Source organism: Pinus tabuliformis, chromosome Q, assembly GCF_031772625.1.
Source record: "Pinus tabuliformis cultivar Carrire ecotype Pingquan chromosome Q, CPIR1, whole genome shotgun sequence".
In the NCBI taxonomy this organism is placed as follows: domain Eukaryota; kingdom Viridiplantae; phylum Streptophyta; class Pinopsida; order Pinales; family Pinaceae; genus Pinus; species Pinus tabuliformis.
In genome coordinates, this window is record NC_142296.1 from 1330851429 (window position 1) to 1330871882 (window position 20454).

The window sequence follows — 20454 nt, forward strand, 5'->3', positions numbered from 1 at the left end:
GATATTTTACCACTCTTTTAAAGTCCCATGCTATCTTTCTTTTTTCAAACAGTTCGATGATTTACAAGAGTGCTACTTGCAAAAAAGGCGACGCTGGGCCACTCAATTACGAAAACAATGTGATGGTGGCTTGCGAAAAGAAAGGGATGGGAACAGTATTAGTAGAGAAGGCTATCACGCAGGCCTCGAGGAATTCCAATCTATTCTCACAACATTTACTCGTTACAGGTTTTACTTTTTGTTTTTTCTGTATGCTGATAATTGTTCTTAGATCTCAATTTGACTGGCTCTGAATGTGGATTATTTGCCTATTAACTTTTTGTCATATTGATTGTCTCACTTAGTAATATTTTATTACCAATAATCCATATTTTCCTTGCGTATTTTGTAGCCGTTTGCGGGTCATTTCAGAACTTCGACACAGGGATCTTTTCCACTCTGCAAATATTGTATCGAGGTGGGTATTGTTGTCTATTGGGATAATATTTCTTGTGTTTAAGGGGCTTCCATTTTTCACTTATTGCTGACTGGTAAGTTTGTATCAAATTATCATGTCTTTTGCCATTGAAATAGTCGGTGGCCATGAGGACATAGGAATCTGTAAATTATCTATTGATATATTTTCTTGGCTGGTGTTTAGATTAGAATATCCTGAATTCTAAAAACAGGCATAATAATTAAGAATTAAGTTATTAGTAGCTACACTCTATGAAGAACCGAGATATTATACTGAACCATTTGTGATCAAGGGTGGGTTAACCTATCCTATCTCTGGTAGTACAGGATCACAGCGAAAGTCTCACAAGTGTAAGGAGGTCTCTTGTCCTATTTGTATAGACAAGACTCGAGGAAGTGGCAGGGGGGTGCTCTTGTCCTATTTGTATAGACAAGACTCGAGGAAGTGGCAGGGGGGTGCTCTTGTCCCATGTGTATAGACAAGACTCGAGGAAGTGGCAGGGGGTGCTTTAGCACTAAGCTATGGTTGATATCGTACAAGGATGCATTGGTTCACTCGTGCCTAATCAAGGAACCTCCACCCTTGGGGATGCATTGGTTCACTCTTGCCTAATCAAAGAACCTCCACCCTTGGAGGAATTTGAGATGGATAACTAATAGATTAGTTTAGGAGTTCATCTTCTTAAATGAAGCCTTTTTTATTGTCTTGGACATCTTCTTGAATGATGCTTTTCATATTGTCCTGGAATTTAACATTACGATGACTGCTATTTGAAAGTAGAATAATTGTGGTGCTTTGCAAAGATTTAGGTTGGATTTAATTTTCTCACAGGATGTTAAATCCACTAGTTTTAAGGCTTGGATTTGGATGAAATATTTTCAGAATGGCCCTTTTTGGAATTTCGATCACTGTTAGTTGAGCGAGGGTGTGGTGATTGCCTTATCTTCCTATTTGTAGAACTTTGTGGTGGTCTTGAGGATCCTTGTGTTTGGGTCATATTGATGGTTCAAGACTGTTTTCTAGGGTTTGTGTTGTCTGTACTCCCATGATAGGGGGTGCTTTAGTAGTAAGCCATGGGTCAAATCATATAAGGATGCATTTGTTCACTCTTCCCTAATCAATGGACCCCCCTTGCATGGGGAGTTTGAGATGGATAACTAATATAGTAGTTTAGGACTTCATCTTCTTGTATGAAGCTTTTCCCACAGTCTTGTAATGATCACATGATGACAGTTTCTAATTGAAAGTAGATTAATTATGGTGCTTTGTAGTGATTTAGATTAGATTTGATTTTTTAGCAAGATGTTAAATGCACAAGTCTTGAACTTTGAAACTCGGTGAACTATTTTCAAAATGGCCCTTTTAGAAATCATGATCATTGCTAGGGGTGATGATGTGTTGTTTTCCCAATCTTCCTATTTGCAAAACTTTGTGGTAGATCATGGTTCGGATCTTGAGGATCATTGTGTTTAGGTCACATTGATGTTTGGGGACTGTTGTCTCACAAAATGTCTAGGCACCACGACAACGACTCATATCTGGGGTTGTCACCCTAATCCCCAATCTCTTCGTTTAAATTGTCTCCCAATAGCAGACTAAGGGGGGTAGACCCCACAGAAATGGAATGAAGGAGCACTAGTTGGGAACCAACCAGTGCAGGAGACATAGTTAAGCAACCAAGTACTTGTTTTAGATTTAGCAAGACTTACATGATTTGATTAGATTTAAACAATTGATACCAGTGCCTTATGGAGTCAACTATCTTGCTAAGAAATTTAGGACCAAGTATAGGATGGACCACTGCTGCTAAAGAAAATGTTATTATGATGAAAAGAGATGCAAGATGCGATTAGCAAAGGGATGAGTGAGTAGTCTTGAGGTGAGATCGTTTAAAGCTCAAGTACTCAGTATTAACTTTATGACAAGAGTACTTAATGAAATAAAGAGACAATCTTATACAAAAGAAAGTGCCAAATACCTCAAGTGACAATAAGATACACAAGATAACCAAGATGACCACACGATATATGCTTTTAAAAAAAAATCACTAATATGCCAAAAAATTTATAATAACCGCAAGCCAATAATGATATTAATGTCAAGAAAGAGAACTAGAGCATTTATCCAATTTTTGCTTCAACGAAAATTCTTCAATAAGATAATCAACGCTCCCCTTAGACAATTAGGATTCTTCCAAGATAATGCTAAAGATAATTAGATTCAAACCATTCAATTATCTTCACATTACTCAATATTATGCAAATGGAGTAAATCACCTTCAATGCTACTTAGTTCAAAGAGAATTATATTTCAATGCAATTACCATTCACAAGTCAAGGCATGAGAAATGTTTTAGAAAGATAAATATTGACTATTCCCAACTTAAATGTGTTTTAGGGCAGCAAGCTTGTATATGTGCTTTTGAAGTAGGAAATCAAAAGATAATAGACACTTAGACTCAAAATCCAAAATCCAAAAAACCACTCAAATTTGTTGATGTAATCTTATGCAAACCACTGCCTTTACAAATGAAACAAAAACACTTATTTTCAAATATGATATCTATGACAACAGTTATGTTTTCAGAGAAAATAAGAGCACCAAAAAAGAAAAAAATATTTATGACAACAAAGAAATGCTTGTTGCAAACAAATATATCAGTCCTCTGAAAACTTGTGACAGTCACCTTCACAATGATGTTAGAGCACTTAATTTTTAGAAATTGTTTTTTAGGACAACAATAAGAAAAACTTTAGGACAACAACAAACAAATGTTATGACAACAACAATATGACAACGAAAACAATAAGCTTTCAATGCTATCTTTATGTAAAAAAATTACTGAAAATTTTCCAAACTTGCCCACACAAATTATCAAATTTTTTTAGCCTGTTATGATGTGATTTCTAGAATTATATCAGATCTGATATAGTTATTATAGTCAACAATTAAAATATGAAATAGGCTTAATGATGGATGCCCAATTCAAGAAATTAATTCCTTAATGTATTAGACAACGTAAGAATTGATTTTAGGCCAGCCCACATGAAATTTTGCCACTGTTATATTTTAGACTTAAGAAGCAGAATTATTCGGAGATAACAATCACCCAAAAATGTAGATCTAGGCCAAATTTTTGATACCCATCAAACAAAAGTGACTTATTAATGTATTTAGCAATTTTTTCAATTAATTTCAAGCCACTTGGATGTGTTTTTCACCACTATTAGAAAGGTATATGACTGTTGTAGCAAACAGGTAGGAAAAAGAGGGTTTAGAGATCAAACCCTTAGGCCCTAGGCTTTGAAGATCACTTGCTCAAGTTGCCAAAAAAATTTCAATACCTGAAAAATAGATTTTTACCAATTTTTTGCAAAAAACCACCAATGATAAGCTTTAGAAAATCTAAATATTCAGATTAGAAATGGAGCAAGGGGAATCTAGGGTCAATGAGGGTTAGCACTAGGCCAAATAGGGCTAGCGTTGGGCTAGGAGAAAGGCAGATCTGGGCTTGGGAGCCCCAAATCTTCAGACTTGTTGCAAAATCTTCAATGACTAGCCTTGCAAAAATTTTGGAAATTAGATCTTATTCTCTAGGGTCTAGATCTATCTTAAAAGCCAAAACTTTCCTCAAATAATCTCAGATCTGAAGCCTTTAATGAAAGATCTTATCGTTTCTTCCTTGCAAACAAAAGTTTGAGGCTAGATCTTGCCCTCCAGGGTCTAGATCTAGCTCAAATTTGAAAATTTCCTTAGCTGATTTCTCAGATCTATTCCTGCAAACAATCTTTGAGTCCAGATCTTGCTCTCTAGGGTCTAGATCTAGCTCAGATCTGAAGATTTCCTTGGCTGATTTCTCAGATCTATTTGAGGAAATTCGAATTTTTCATTTAATTGAATTTTAATCGACTCAAAATTTCCTCAAAAAATTGACTTTGATTTTACTACCAAGGCCCAAGGGTCTAAAATCTCCTGAAATTTTCAATATTCCCTTGGCCAGGGACCTCCAAAAATTAATTTCTCTGACCTGCGAATTTTTTAATTTGGAGAATTAATTTTTCCTAGGACACAAAATTAATTAAATTTCTGGCTTAGTATTTTAATTTATTTTTGCCAGAAAATTTAATTAATTAACTTAAATTTGACTCTAATTAATTAAATTTCTGGCTTAGGATTTTTTTAATTTATTTTTGCTAGAAAATTTAATTAATTGACACATGAGGGAAAACCCGTTTGTTATAGACCCTCAACATTTGCCCATTTCTACGACACAAAAAAGATAATCTAGTAGACCAAGTGGACTTGTAATAAAATAATTTAGCTAATTAGCTAAAATTATTCCCAAGTCACTTCTACAAAAACTCGATCTAAAATGTTAGGACTCGCCTAAGATCTTGACGACAAAATCACCCTAGCTTTGGGGTGAGGGTGGAGGGAAAAACTCTGTCGATCATTTGTGTCAAGAGACACAGATGAATCAATGAGACAAAAACCCTCTAAGAATGGAAATCGTCAACAAAACAATAGGTTTCCCTAGGCTGTTACATACAGACGTATCATATATTTACATTATACATATGCAAAATGGGTTGACATCTTTACAAAACTTCCGATTGATGATGAAATTTGAAAGGCACGAACACTCGAAAGCGATAGATCCCATTTGTGAAAAAAGGGGTGTACTGCTATGGGGTCGTTGACACAGAGTGGTCAACATGGACTATTTGCTAGGGTATCGTGTTGTCTATGCTTCCATCCTTAGTTTGCTATGTGGTCAACTTTGGGATTGGATAGCTTCACTTTTGCTTGTGGTTTGGGTTGTCCGCGGGTGAGTTTAATGTGGTTGAATGGGAAGGTGTTTGCGGCAGTGGCATGGTTTGTGCAATTAGTAGAGTTGAGAATTAAGCATGGTCTTGATACAAGGGCTATCCTAAGCTGTTTGATGCTAGTTGGAAACAAAAGGGTGTTGATTATGGTGGTTGGTTCACTTGGACCGATTACAAGCAAGGTTGAGACAAAGTTCAAGGTAGGTTGGATTGGGTCTATGGCTACAGGGATGGCATGTCATTTTTAGGCAAGCTTCCACTAGTTTATATGTTGATGGGTGTTATGGTTCAAATCATTTTCTTATTCAAATTGTGATCTTGATGGTTAACTCGTTGAATTGATACCTTAAACTTTGTTTAGGTTGAACTTGTCTTAGTTGAAGCTAGTGGATTTTTGTGTCCTAGTTTAGAGGGTCTGTGACTTTTCCCTTAGGTCAGTGGGAGAGCAAGGTCGACTTCTTTGGTGGGAGGTTGTTGTGTGTTGCATTGTCAATTTCATTAGAGGGTGGGGCATGGCGATGGCTCGTAAAAGGAGATGATGGGGCATGATGATGGATTGTGAGAGGTGTAGCTTAGACTTGAGGTATACATCTTACTTGAAGAGGATCTTCATAATGTGGTCCTTCAAGAGGATGTTGCACAATTGGAGATGGTTGTTGATAAGGGAGAGGGCAATAGTGCTAGGGGCACTTGAGACGTTTGTTCTTGATTGCATTGAATTCAAGAGGGGGATGAGGGTTCAAAATTCTACTTTGACCACTTGAAGAGAATAATGGCTGCTAATAACATTCTTGGTTTGTACAAGGTGTATGGATCTCTTGTAGAGGGTCCCATAGAGGTTAAACGTATGGTTGAGCTTCATTTTCAAGATATTTTTTCTCCTTATGCTTTAACAGAATACATGGTGGATGCTAGGAATGCTTGTTGTAGGCTTATTCCATACACCATTTCTAGTAGTGATCTGAATAGGTTGGATAAAGACTTCTCAAAAAGGAGTGTTTTGCAACTCTTAGGTTTATGCATAATGGGAAGCCTTTAGGTATGGATGTTCCTCGTGAATTTTACAAGGCTATGTAGGACACAATAGGGGATGAGGTTTGTTGTTTGGCAGTTGAAGTCTTCTCTTTTGGTAGTTTTTTTTGAATCTTTCAAGAAAGGCTTGATCAAGTTCATTCCCAAGAATGCTGATAGGAACAACAATGGGGGTTGTAGGCCCATTACATTGCTTATTGTTGCATACAAGATTATGGCTAAGGCAGTGGTTGTGAGGATCCCTTTTCTTGTATGGAAGGTAGTTCAAAAGGAACATACATGTTTGTTCAAGGGTGGTCTATTCTAGACATTGTGATCTCAACATGGGAGGCTCTGGACTAGGCTTGTGGAAATGGCTAGCGATCTCCTTTTCTTTGGATATTGATTTTGACAAAACATATGATTGGGTAAATTGGTCTTTCATCGTAGGGATGTTGACATGCCTAGGGTTTAAACTTTCAACCTAGGTGAATGGCCACTCTCACTAATGCATCAACATTTGTCATGGTTAATAATTTTTTGCCCCTTTGGATCTCGTTGCATCATTCTATTTGCTAGGGCTTCTCCTTGGCCCTATATTTGTATGTTTTAACGATAGATGCCTTAGGTTACTCGTTGGATGTTACACATCTTAAGGGTTAAGTGCGGTGCATCTTGCTCCTTGATGGCTTTTAGATGGTCAACAATCATCTTGTGGAGGATTCTCTCTTTTTTGCAAGGTTGAGCAAAGTTTGGTTGATGGTGCTCATGCTTGTTTGGACACTTTCTGTTTAGCTTCAGGTGTTGTGTTTAGGGACCACAAGATAATTTTTTGTTGTTGGTTAGGTTTGATTTTTCCCTTAACTAAATTCCTCCAATTTGGACCTATATTCAACCTAGGGTAATCATCAAATATTTGCGCATTGCAATTGCGGTGGGTCTGTTTTTGTTGTCAATTTCTTTAGAGTGAGCTTCATGTCTAACATTACAAGGACCTCTTATAGTTGTTGGATGCATCCTTTAATCCTAGCACATATTGTTGATTTCTGTAGCATCGGATGTGCTCTAGCCTCGAGATTTTGCAAAGAGGATAAGGCATTTGTATTCTCCAAGACCCCAAAATCGTTTGGGAAAATTCGACCTAGAGATGGTTTAATTAAAATACTTAATCATTTTTAATGTATTCCTAAGTCTAAACTTAGGAAATGTGATTAATTAAAGGGTATTAATTAAATCTGGTGTGAATTTTCTAGATAAAGACGAGGATCAACTCCCAGTTAATCTTAGCCCTTAATTATGTTTTAATCTTGGCTGTTGGTGCTCCAATGAGAGATTATAAGGAGGAGCTTGATGGGCACTTGGAGAACACATTGAGATAGTGAGATCTAGAGATAGAATTTCGCAAGAGTAGTAAAACTGAGTTGTCGGAGAGAGACCGAGTGATCTTCTTGCAGTGAGGGGCATGGATAGTAGACCAGAGGGGATTTTTCTAGTTCCGGGGAGTGCAAGGCAGTGAAGGCATCTAGAGGTTCAGAGAGGCAACACAATGCTTTAGAGGGAGAGTCCACAATTTTGCTGGGAACAGTCAAGATCTAGTGCCGGAAGCCGGGGCGTGAGACCGGAGGGCTAGGGAGTCAAGTTCTAGTCAACAAATCGATCAACAAGAAGGGTGACGCACTCCTAGAAGTTGTGATGCAGTAGTGTAGAGGCAACATGGGATTAGCCATCCAGAGCCTGGATCAGGGTCAGATCTCCAGTGACAGTGTGAGAATATTTCTCACTACCTCTTTGCCAGTTTATTCTCTATATCAAATTGCCAGTTTGGGCATCTAATGATTTTTACTAAGATTACTACTGCATAATGATTAAAACCCTTAGCTGCTGCACCGGTTTTCCCACATTGTTTTTTTTTGAGGAAGTTTGTCCAAAACAATGGTGTACTTGTGTGTATTTATTTCTCTCCTATGCAATATTTTGTTTCCGCAGTATTTTATGTTGTGAAGGCTGCAGTAAATTTTATTTGATGTTTACTGTGTAACACTGTAAATAACTTGATTAAGAAATTAGCAAGTAGGAGAAATTTAATCAGTTGCTGCAACAGGGATTCAGGTCTTCGAATCTTCACACATATATTATTACCATGTTGTTTGCCTAGCAGGGCTTACTTTTGGACACTGGAGTAGATTTTATAGTCATGCTTAGTTGAAGTATGGTGAAGAGAGGGACATTCCTCTAGTATTGTACGATATGTCTACTACGCTCAAGGATGAGGAGGGGCATGTTGAGAAATCGAAAAGGCAATGATTACAATGATTTCTCTTTACTTGATAACTGCTTGTGATGTCTTTTTACTTATTATCTTTATTACTTATTATTATGTGTGTGTATCATCAAACAACTATTGAAAACAAGAACAAGAACACAAAATACACGTTGCAAGCTAGGGCCAAAACCTCTCCAGTTGAGAGGAAAACCTACAAATCTCTTCTCTTGCTTGTAGATTCTTCAATTGACGAATTCCAAGACCTTAAGACTGAACTCAATATCTTCCAAGTCCAAGACCAAGCTCTCCAGATAATGTGCTAACCTTGATCCAGTCAAGCCCAGTCAAATCTCTTCCTGTAGCACTTCTTCGACCTCCACTGCAGATCTGAAATTTTGGTCTCCATTACAGATCTAAAATTTCAGCGTCCCCAGCAATTGTTGTTGCCACACGTGTGAGCTTCGATCTGCTTTTTGAGTCTTCCTTTGACCTTTGCTTGCCTCTCCTTGACTTTTGGAGCTTGAAGATGACCCTTGGTAACCTTCGCTTGAACTTCTTGCCTTCTTTTTTGTTGCAGAAACCCTAGTCCTCCTTAGCACGTACAAGAGAGAAATAACCTGAACAAAAGTCTCCTTCGTCCTCTTCCTTCTTTGCTGCCTTTTTCTTCCTCCTTTTCTAGAATGTGAGATAGATGGATGTGTCTCAAGGAGGTCGAGTTTCCTCCTATATATAGGCTCTTTAAGGTGGACTTGGCTCTTTCTTTTAGGCCGACTTTCTAGTTGCCAGGACGACTTGGTCTTGGAGGGTACTTTGACTCTTTAAATGAAAAAAATAATTTTCTTTACAAGTTACAATGTGCCCGAAGGGGTCTTCAACTTATGACAATGACTCTTTTGACATCTTGACCTAAGACAAACCCTAGAAGCACTCAATGGGTGCTTGACCTTTAAAATAAAAGACCTTGAGCATGAAACTTTTCTTTCATTTTACAATTTACAAGAATCAAAAGTACATTTCATATTTATGAAGACCAAACCTAGTTACACATTTTTCAACAGGGTGTGGTTTGATTAGTGTTGCCACTTAAAGCACATTCTTGCTACCAAGTGGTGGAAAGGTGCATAAATGGTGCTACTCCCTTGGTAGGTTTTGTTACAAAATAAGATGATGACAACATAGCATATTAACATGGTGTAGGGTTCTTTTGATTAGCGTGATGTCATTTCTTCCTCCTATCCATTTCAGGTTTTGGGCTTGGTTATTTTTAGGAGTATCTAGTCAATGTGGACATCATTTATCAAATAGTTAAGTTGAATTTAGACAACAATTGGGTAGGTTGGCATCTGGCCAGACACTCCATTTAGAGTTGGAGGTCACAAGGTACTTGTATTGTAGAGTTGCCTCACTTCCGCTTATAGTTTGAGTAGGAAGGGCATTGTTTTCTAGGGAGATTTGTGGGATATAGTTGCGCATTTCAATAAATATGGTGTTCTTTGTGACATGATTATGATTTTATCCTCCATGACGAACCATTGATTTTGGCATTGATAGGAGGTTCATTCTCTAGCTAGATCTGTTCAAAATTAACAATTAGATGTTAAGCTTGTTTTGGGGGATTGGAAGTGGAGTTTTGATTGGCCCATGCAGCAGTACGAGTCACAACGAATTTATTCGTTGTTGTATCAATGTCATTGATTCGCCCCAATGATAAATCCAAAATAGGTGTCACTTGATCTAGAACATAGGTGGGTGTGCTAGCTTAACAATGTTTTGTCCATTTGGATTTCTTATGAAAGCTAAGACTATTTGCTTGGATTTCCATCTCTACTAGGAGATACCCTCTAAGTCGCAGTTGACAAACAATGGGCTTTATGATGGTCTTTGCCCTATTTACCACCATTTGAAGATTGTGAATCACATATTTCAGGAGTGTTAGTTTTCTAAGAGGAGTTGGAAATACATTTAGGACCATTGTTTAGTCCTCTTTCAAGGCATGTTTCACTAGTGTTCCTATTTGAGTGGTGATTGCAGCTATCTGGTTTGCTCCTATATTGAGATGTGGCAGTGCTCAAGAGTTTTTGCATTATTTGGTTCCTATAAGATTAGGTGAGTTTATTTTTTTAGCATACAATTTACTATTTGTTTTCTTATTGTGCCATGTGGCGTGACAAGCTACATCATCAAGTAAGATTGTTGATTAAGGATGCTCAAGCTTTAGACTCCATAACATATTCATCTTAGTATTAGTAATCTAGTAGATTTATGGAAGAGGTTAGAAGCTCCATTGTATATTCCCTTGCACCTTTTGGTTCTCAGTTTCTAAATATTTTTCTGTAAATATCTATGTTGCATAGGGAGCCATATACCTCAAAAAACCTGTGTAGACTGTGTTTGTACGTTTTAGGGACTTGTGGACCCTTAGGAAACATCCCCATACTGCTGGGGACTTCCTCGAGGACTTGGGGACGTGCCAAGCATCCCCGAGATGTTCCGGGCAAATTTCAAAGATGTTGTAGACAAATTATAGGGATGTTCTCGACAAATTTTAGGGATTTTAGGTATATATATTTAATTTTGACAATCACGAACATCAATGATTGGATAATATGATCTTTTTTCGCATCCATTATTTTGTATTACATCGAATCTAAATTTTTGTCCAAGTTGCAACTCAAAACATGGGTTTTGTATGATGGGTTTCAGTTTGGGTTTCTTGTGATTTAGGTATTGTATTTTAGTGACAATGACAAGCAAAGCCTCCATGTCAAGAAACAATGAAATGAAACATTTCAAAGCCCTGATCCTTGTTGTTATTGTTCTTGTTCTTTCTCATTTTTCAGGTTATCTTAGCTTTTACATATTGTACATGGGTTTCCAAGTGTCATTCAAGTCCAATTTTTCCACCATCCCATCCTTAAGCATTGCGAAAATAACAAGATAATAGTGACTTGGATTGGGTATTAAATGTTTGAATAAAAATTCCCATTCAATTACCTTCTTAATCTGAAGTATGAATCTAATCTCTATACAAAGCCAAAGTATTTTATAGTGGTTTTCAACACAGTTGTAGAACTTTGGAAAACTTATTGAGAAGGGAATGCCATTTATTTTTAATATAGTCATCATTAACAAGAAATATGAGGGATAAAAACTACTATGGAGACAGTTCTTTGTCTCGTAGACCCTTCATGGACCTTATTGCAAATTGAAAATAGTTACACTTAAGTTTTCCAACGTTGAAGCTCATGCCTAGCAATCAAGAATGGAATGTCACGACTCTTGTTTAAATCGCGTGAGATGTTTCATAATTGGTAAGTGTAAGAGTTGTGCATAATACTATTTAGTATAGCTTGATATGCTTAAAAGCTTTAAGAAACTAAAAATGTTGATAGTGAATTCTAAACTTTTAATTATGCGGATAGGCATGTTTATTTTGGATTAGGGATTCCATAATTTTAATTTAATTATCAATAATTATTAGATGGATGGTAGGGATTTAACCTCCATAGAATATTCTTAATAGTATACACAAATCAAAGATTCAGATTTATTTCCAAATTAGTTATGCCTTTTTCCCCCTTAAATTAAATTCACGAATTAAAAAAAAATGTTTTATGAACAAGTGTCATATGAAATGAGTTATGGTTTTTGGTAGGTGGTATTGATACCATGGAATTGACCCATGGTATTGTAACAAAGTCTATTTACAAATTAAAAATCTCCATGATAAAATGGGGTGAATCTCCATGGTTAAGAATTTTTTTACATGTTTTTTTAAAATGTATGTGTTTAACTTGTATATCATTTCTTTTTATCATTAATAATAATAATTATTTTAAATAAAGTTATAATTTAGTTAATTCTTATGATTTTTTTTTAAATTTTTAGCAACTTTGAGTTGTATAATGAAGTAAGTGTTTTCATGCTTATTATGGATTGATGCCTATCGACGTTTACTGACCATTTAATTTATATGTTTGTGCTTGTGTGTGTATGTATGTATTATTTCCTTCACGAATCCATCGTCCCTTGAAAAGTTTAGGGGTACATTGTAGTTGTTTTGAGGATGTGTCTCTTCATTCTTGTTGTTCCTCCATGTGCAACATAGGTAAATGTAAGATGTTTTTTCCAAAAAATAAAAAGCTCACAATACTATTGTTATTCCTGAGATGCTATTCAAATTTAGCTCTAATAAGTTTATATATATATATATATATATTTTTTAAAAGTATCACAATTTACTTCATTTAATGAAACACTGTAACATTGGGTGTTGATATCCCAAGTGTGTTGAAGAATGTAACTAGGTTCGGTCTTCATAAATGTATTTAAGTTCCAATATAATGTATTTGTCAAAAGAAAGAAAATGAAATTTTATTATTATTAAAATTGACTTATTAAAGCATGAGTTTCATGCTTGGGTCAATTATTTTTAGGTCAAAGCCTCCATTGCAGGCTTCTAGGGTTTGTGTTAAGTGACTTTGTCCATATCATAATGTTAAGAACCCTTCTTAGGAATTATTTGTCAAGAAAGAAATTTATTTTATATTAAAATTAGTCTTTTAGACCTCCTCCACCAAGTCGGCCTCAAAACTGGACAAATCTTTCTAAAACTAGGCAACAAGATCACTATATAAAGGCAACAACTCGACCTCATTTGTCACTCACTCAACAAGTTTGATCTGCAACTTTCGGGGCTAGAAAAAGTGTGTATAAGAAGGATAACTAAGGAGAAGAAGGTCTCTCACAAGCATAAGAAGTCGAATTTTTCTCTCGTTCCCATACGTGTGAAGCTATGCAGTTGCTGGAAGGTGGTCGATATTCTGTAGTAACTAGGAGGTCGAAATTTTGTTGTTGGGGGTTGAAATTCTGTAACTGAGAAGTTGAATTTTTGGATTGTTGCTGAGCTGGAGTTGCTAGATAAGAAGATGTTGAAGAATGTAACTAGGTTCGGTCTTCATAATTGTATTTGAGTCATAATGAAATGTATTTATCAAAAGAAAGAAAATAAAATTTTATTACTATTATTATAACTTATTAAAGCATGGGTTTCATGCTTGGGTCATCATGTTTTAGGTCAAAGTCCCCATTGAGGACTTCTAGGTTTTATCTAGAGTCATTAGAGTCATTGTCCATTTTATGAGACCCTTCTTGGGCTTTTGAATCATGTAAAAAGGATTATTATTGAGTCGAATAAGTCATTTGTGACTTCCACACCAAGTCGGCCCTTACCTGATGAAGTCAGCCTACATTAGGGTAATTCGACCCACATAAGAGGTTATCTATAGAAGTGCAGTTCAATCCATTTACACACTTACTCAAGAAGTTTGATACACAAGGAGGAGAAAAAGTGCGAACTTCTTAGAGAAGAAGGAGAATTGCAAGAGGAGGACAAGATCGAAGTTTTGGGTTGTCACTCTCTTGTGCGAAGTTACGGGGCTACTGCTGGGGTCGAAGTTCTGCTTTTGGAGAGGTTGAAGTTCTATTACTGGAGAAGCCAAAGTTCTTCTAATGGAGAAGTCAAAGTTTTGCTGCAGGAGAGGTTGAAGTTCTGCTACTAGAGAGGTCGAAGTTTTGTTACTACAAGGTTGAAGTTGCTGCTGGAAGGCTATCATCTGAAGAGCAAGGAAGGGCTGACTTGGTGATTGGAGGAAGTCTGTGTCTAGGTCAAAGAGTCTTGGATTATCTCGTCTTGTCTTATGAAACTACTGAAGGAAGAGTTGTTGACTGGGTTTTCCCCTGTATAGGGGTTTTGCCCTGGTTGTCCCTACATCTGCTGTCCCCGATCTTCATTTTTTGTACTTGATAATTGCTTGATGAAACAAATATAAAAGAACATAAGAATGTTAATAAGAACACAAGAATATCACAAGTAATCACCATCATAAGAAAATCTTCATGCCTATATGATTTTCCAACAGAATAGACTACTATATCATCTTGGAAGGCTGGCTTGGTGGAGGAAGAAACTCTGTTGGTCTAGGGTCTTGGTCCATCTCAATCTGAATCACTGAAGGAAGAGTTCTTGATTGGATTTTCCCCTATGTAGGGTTTTTAGCCCTGGTTGTCTGCCTACATCTGGTGTCCTTGATCTTCATGATTTGCTTTTGATAATTGCTTGATGAAACAAAGATAAAGAAGAACATAAGAAAGTTAATAAGAACATAAGAATATCACAAGAAATTATCAACATAAGAAAATCTTATGCCTTTCTGATTTTCTAACATGGTATCAGAGCTAAAGTGAAAGAAGGAAGAAAAGGCAGGGTGAAGATCTATTGAAGAAAAGGATCAAGGAGAGGTCATTAAAGAGAACCATATAAGGAGATAAGTCTACCATCTATAGGAACAATGACAAACTCAATGAAGGGAGAAAACAAATTAGTAGGGGCCTCCAACTACAGGGCTTGGAAAAGAGAATAGATCTCATTCTCAAAAAAGGATAAAGTTTTGGATCTTGTTCAAGGAAAAGTCAAGAAGCCTACTGATGAATCAAGTAATGCAGATAAAGTAAAGTTTTGAGAACTTGAAATCGTGGCTATGAATCTAATAGTAGATGGGGTTAAGGATAACTTAATTCCATACAAATCAAACATAAATTCTGCTCAAGAAATGTATGAGGCTCTCTCCCAGTTATTCACAATCAAGAACATTGGTCAAATAGCAAGCCTTAAGAATGATCTAAGCACTGTTAAGATGACAAATGATGATATTGTTTCATCATACTTTATAAGGATATCTAGAATCAGGGATGAACTCCAAGCAATAGATGAAGTTGTCCCAGAAAGGAGCTCGTAATTACTTCCCTTTTAGGACTACCTAAATATTGAGTGCCTTTGCATTAGGACTCAACAATTGTAAGGATATGCTAACATTTTGAACAAATGTGGAATGCATGTAGTCAAGAAGAAGCCAAAATATCGATGGTAAACAACAAAAAGGAGAATGAAGAAGAAAATACCTCGAATGCTTATTCAGCTCATCACAAAAAGAAGGGAACCTTCAAGAAGTTTAAAGGACCAAAGAAGAAAATGGACCTATCCAAGGTTGAATGTTACAATTGCCACAAGATGGGACATTACTAGAGTCATTGTCTTGAGAATCCAAGGAATAAGAAGAGAGAAAGGGAACACACAAATGTTGTTGATGAAGGACCACCAAAGAAGAACAAGATGGAAGAATCCGAAGTCAAAGGCTTATTTGCTAGGGATTCTTAGGGACACTATCTCATGCATATTCTCCTATTCTAAGTTTTGAATTGTTTTCTTTTATGTTTTGATCTCTAAATTTGTAGGTCTAACATGTTGAGTTAAGACATTTTTGAATTATTTTTATTAGTTGTAAGTATCCCTCAAGATTGGATTAAGAGGGAGCCCTCACCATTTTACCAAAGATAAGTATCTTACTCCTTGTCTTATCTTTTATGTTTGGTTTCCCTCTTTTATCAAGATGTGTTTGTATTATATGCTAATAACCTTTCTTTTTATATTTTTGCTTGGCTAGGAAAGCTTGCTAATTGCTCAAGGGTTATGGAGAAGACCTCAAAGAATAGACTTGAAGCATGAAAGAAGTTCTATTGAAGGCCTTCAAACATTGATGTCCTATAAGGTTTGTCAAGGAAAACAACCAAGGTATGTCTTAGCCTATAAGCTATGTTACAAAGTTCTCTTCATATAAGGTACGATCATTCTTCCTTTAAATTTTGTTCTACATTGCTGACATTGTTATGTCCAGGGTTTTGAATCGTAAGAGATTTTTGTTTGGGTGATTAATCATTAGATTGTATCTACCCTCATTATATTTTGATGATTCGTAAGGAACCCTAAAAGGTTCTCTATAAAACCCCAACCTAAAGGTATGTCTATAGTTATGAAACCCTAGTCTACTTAGGGTTAATGATGAAGTCTAGAAATCCCATTCTCTTGTTTAGAGTCTTGGTACTGTTATAATAATAAAAACCCTAGTCCTTTAGGGTTTGCTGTTAATATTTAAAATAAACCCCTAGATCTTTAGGGTTTGGTAAATTAGGGTTTATAGGATAAGGTCATAGGTGTATATTCGTTTGTATGACCAAAACCCTAGTTTGAATAAAATCGCTGTATATCTAACTTTGATGTATTGATGTTTGTGTCCTAGGTTTACCTAGTAAATATTGATGAGAAATGCATCCTAGATATGTATATACGAGTATGATAACCTAATTGTTGTTGCTCATGTAAATTATAGGGTTTGTGACAAAGCCCTAGTAGAGATTGATATTCCAGGACGTGATGATATTGTTTTCGATATTGATTTAGTCTAGGTTTTGCATCAAACCTAAGTAAAGTCTAACATTGTTGAAACATTAGATGCATGGTAGGATTGCTATTAATTAATGATATGTAAGGCTTTGTGTATCTAAGATGGAATCAAGGGTTTGTAATGGATCATAGTAGAATCTATCATATATCTCTGAAAACAATATTGAGGCCCTAGATAGATTGAGACTGATCTAAGTTGTTTTATGTTCTAGTCTAGGGTTTGTAACAAAACCCTAGCAAAAAAGTTGACATTTAGAAGTATATGCCTCCTAACTAGGTTTAGGTATTTTATGTCTAATGTATTTGATTGTTTTGATGGTTCCATTATATTGACATAACTTTGATACTGTTAACTTCATGCTTCTATATATATATTTGGTTATACTTGCTATTAAAGTTTTGCAAGTACACATAATGTACGTATGAGTATGATCAAGATGACGTTGATGAAGTTATGAAAGGTTGAAGCATCTATGATGTTATGGAAGAAGAAAGTAGTTGATCTCCCTAAGTTAAGAAGGAGCCTGATAGAAGAAAGGGTACATCTCCCCAATTGAGAGGGAGGGCACATTAGGACAGTGAACACCTTGAATTAAAGAAAAATACCTGAGAAGAATTGAGAATGTATTTGGTGCTACTATGAAAAGAAGAAAGCTTCTGACAAAATTGTATATGGACGACTAGATGATACAAACAACATCCAAATGAATGAGGACCCCGATGGTTTGTGTTTACTTGCATGTTTGAAAGTTTATTGTTGATTGGGGTTTGTGTTTGTACATGTAAATCTCTCCATAAAAAGGTTGAACACTATGAAAGTATTCTTGGACAAATGAATATATCTAGTTTGATAGGGAGAGTTGAAGCATCTATAATGGTGGATGCTTGGGAGGACATCTGGCCGGCCTATGTGTGTTGATGTCTAGATCCCAAAGAGGGAGGGTGGTGTTGGTCTTGGAGCTCTGACCTTGGATACACACCTAGATCCTTGGGTTGATGGTTAGTTAGTAAGCCGGATGGTACCTAGACTAGCTGAAAGCTTTAGTCCATCTTAGTCCCACCCAAATAGATAACCTTGGTTAGGCATCTAGGCGGTGGCCTTGAGTGTGCTTAAACTCTTCGTAGTTCATATTGGAGATCTTCCATGTACCTTTGTATGGTTGTAAGTACGAATACCTCCCTAGTTAAGAGGGGGTGTTGAAGAATATAACTAGGTTCGGTCGTCATAAATATATTTAAGTTCCAATATAATGTATTTGTCAAAAGAAAGAAAATAAAATTTTATTATTATTAAAATTGACTTATTAAATCATGAGTTTCATGGTTGGGTAATTATTTTTAGGTCAAAGCCTCCATTGTAGGCTTCTAGGGTTTGTGTCAAGTGTCATGTCCATATCATAATGTAAAGAACCCTCCTTGGGAATTATTTGTCAAGAAAGAAATTTATTTTATATTAAAATTAGTCTTCTAGGCCTCCTCCACCAAGTCGGCCTAAAACTGGGTAGCAAAATCACTATATAAAGGCAGCAACTCGACCTCATTTGTCACTCACTCAACAAGTTCGATCTACAACTTTTGGGGCCAGAAAAAGTGTGAATTTCAAGGAAGAAGAGGAAGAAGGATAGCTAAGGAGAAGGAGGTCTCTCACAAGCATAAGAAGTCGAAATTTTCTCTCTCTTTCCCACACGTGTGAAGCTGTGTAGCTGCTGGAAGGGGGCCGAAATTCTGCAGTAACTAAGATCGAAATTCTGCTGTTGGGGGCCGAAATTTTGCAACTGGGAAGTCGAATTTCTGGATTTTTGGTGAGTTGGCGTTGCTGGATAAGAAGAGACTACTATATTATCTTGGAAGGCTGACTTGGTGGAGGAGAAAAGCTTGTTGGTTTAGGGTCTTGGTTCATCTCAATCTGAATTATTGAAGGAAGAGTTCTTGACTGGGTTTTCCACTATATAGGGGTTTTAGCCCTGGTTGTTCGCCTACATCTGGTGTCCCTAATCTTCATGATTTGCTTTTGATAATTGCTTGATGAAACAAAGATAAAGGAGAACATAAGAAAGTTAATAAGAACATAAGAATATCACAAGAAATTATCAACATAAGAAATTCTTTCTACCTTTGTGATTTTATAACAAATTGTCTGTTTAATAGTCTATCTATAATTTTATGTTCAGCTTGATAATATAGAAAGCTTGAGCAAGTTGGGATATTATATGTAGTTATCAAATATAGTAGCCTTTGGGATAATATTAATCTTTGCTAATTTTATGGCACATAGGAAGTTTGAAGGTTTGTGGTTTATAGGCCTAATTTGCATGAAATCTAGACAAATATAATGTGTGAAAATGGATGTGGATATTGGAGGGTAAACCTTAGTTTTAAGTGTGAGTAGTTCATCTGAGAGACAATAATACATAAGTAATATGTTAGTTTAGGGTTTGACAAATAATGGTATTAGAAGAGATAGTCTAGTAGTAGATTATGTATAATCAAGCTATAATAAAGTCTCTAGCTCTAGCACATGCCAACTAAATTTCACACTCATAATTTTTGCACTTATTGCCAATATATTGGAATTGTGGTGATAATATTGCCAAATCCAAAGTTGACATTACAATAGGCATTAATTGTATTGATAATTTGTTCCTTTTGAAATTATTGCATTACTTTCAATTTATTGTGGTAGTTTAAGTAATTATTGCGACAACATGGAAATTATCACTCTATCTTTGTCAGTTTTACCTTTATAACTAATTTCTTGGACATTTAACTCTCAATTTTTTATAGTGGAAAACTATTGTTTTCATTTCCCATGATTCATCTCGTGAGAGACATACTCTACTAGTTAATGGTAATGTTAAATTCTTATAGGATGTTTGAGCGTGGTTCTAGCCTCATTGAATTTTCATACGGAGAAAATAGATTTTTAGATCCCATTCAAAATTTAGTAAACAAATTTTCAGGATTGACAGGATTGCAACATTTCAACTAGATTTTGTCACGTGTGAGGGTATGGAACTAATATTTAATCAAGACCACTAAACCCTCTATGCACCTCAATGTTGGTTGCATTGATTGTTGAACTTCTATGTCATGACCCTAGTAAAAATGTACCCTCCACTCAACCACAATAACTCACTAGGCATCTTAAACTTTTTCTATGTTCTTTTAATGCTTAGAGGGTGATATTGATGACTGGGATCTTGATATAGGAAATGATTTTGCTATGTAGCTATTTGTTGTAGCATGATTTTCTTTTTTGGACTCTAAAGGCCATTTAGAGCCTCTTTTATGATATATTTTGGTTTTGAGATGGATTGCACTTTTGGTGTTATTTTGGTTATATGCACCTTGACTCGCTATATACATCAAAAACATTGCATATTCATGTATAATGGGTTTGGATTCATATGGAAGCACATGAAAATATGTGTTTTTCAAAATTTAAATGTTTTATGTATTTTTGGCCAACTGATCTTTTGGTTTGTTTTTGGTATGGATCGAGTTTTTAGGGTTGACTAGTCCAATTTTGATAACATTGTTGAGGATGTTGTGACCATTTTTCATCAAGTAATTAAGGGGAAATCCATTGTTTTAATTC

The 20454-nt window shown here is 35.9% G+C and overlaps 1 protein-coding gene across 1 annotated transcript in view; it reads left to right on the forward strand.

The window, feature by feature from the left end:
• COP1 (Transducin/WD40 repeat-like superfamily protein) overlaps positions 1 to 20454 on the forward strand; it is a 105339-nt gene that overhangs the window by 38108 nt on the left and 46777 nt on the right. Inside the window, 2 exon segments of the mRNA XM_089386245.1 lie at positions 53 to 228; positions 392 to 457. Of these exon segments, the coding sequence (XP_089242371.1) occupies positions 53 to 228; positions 392 to 457 (242 nt within the window).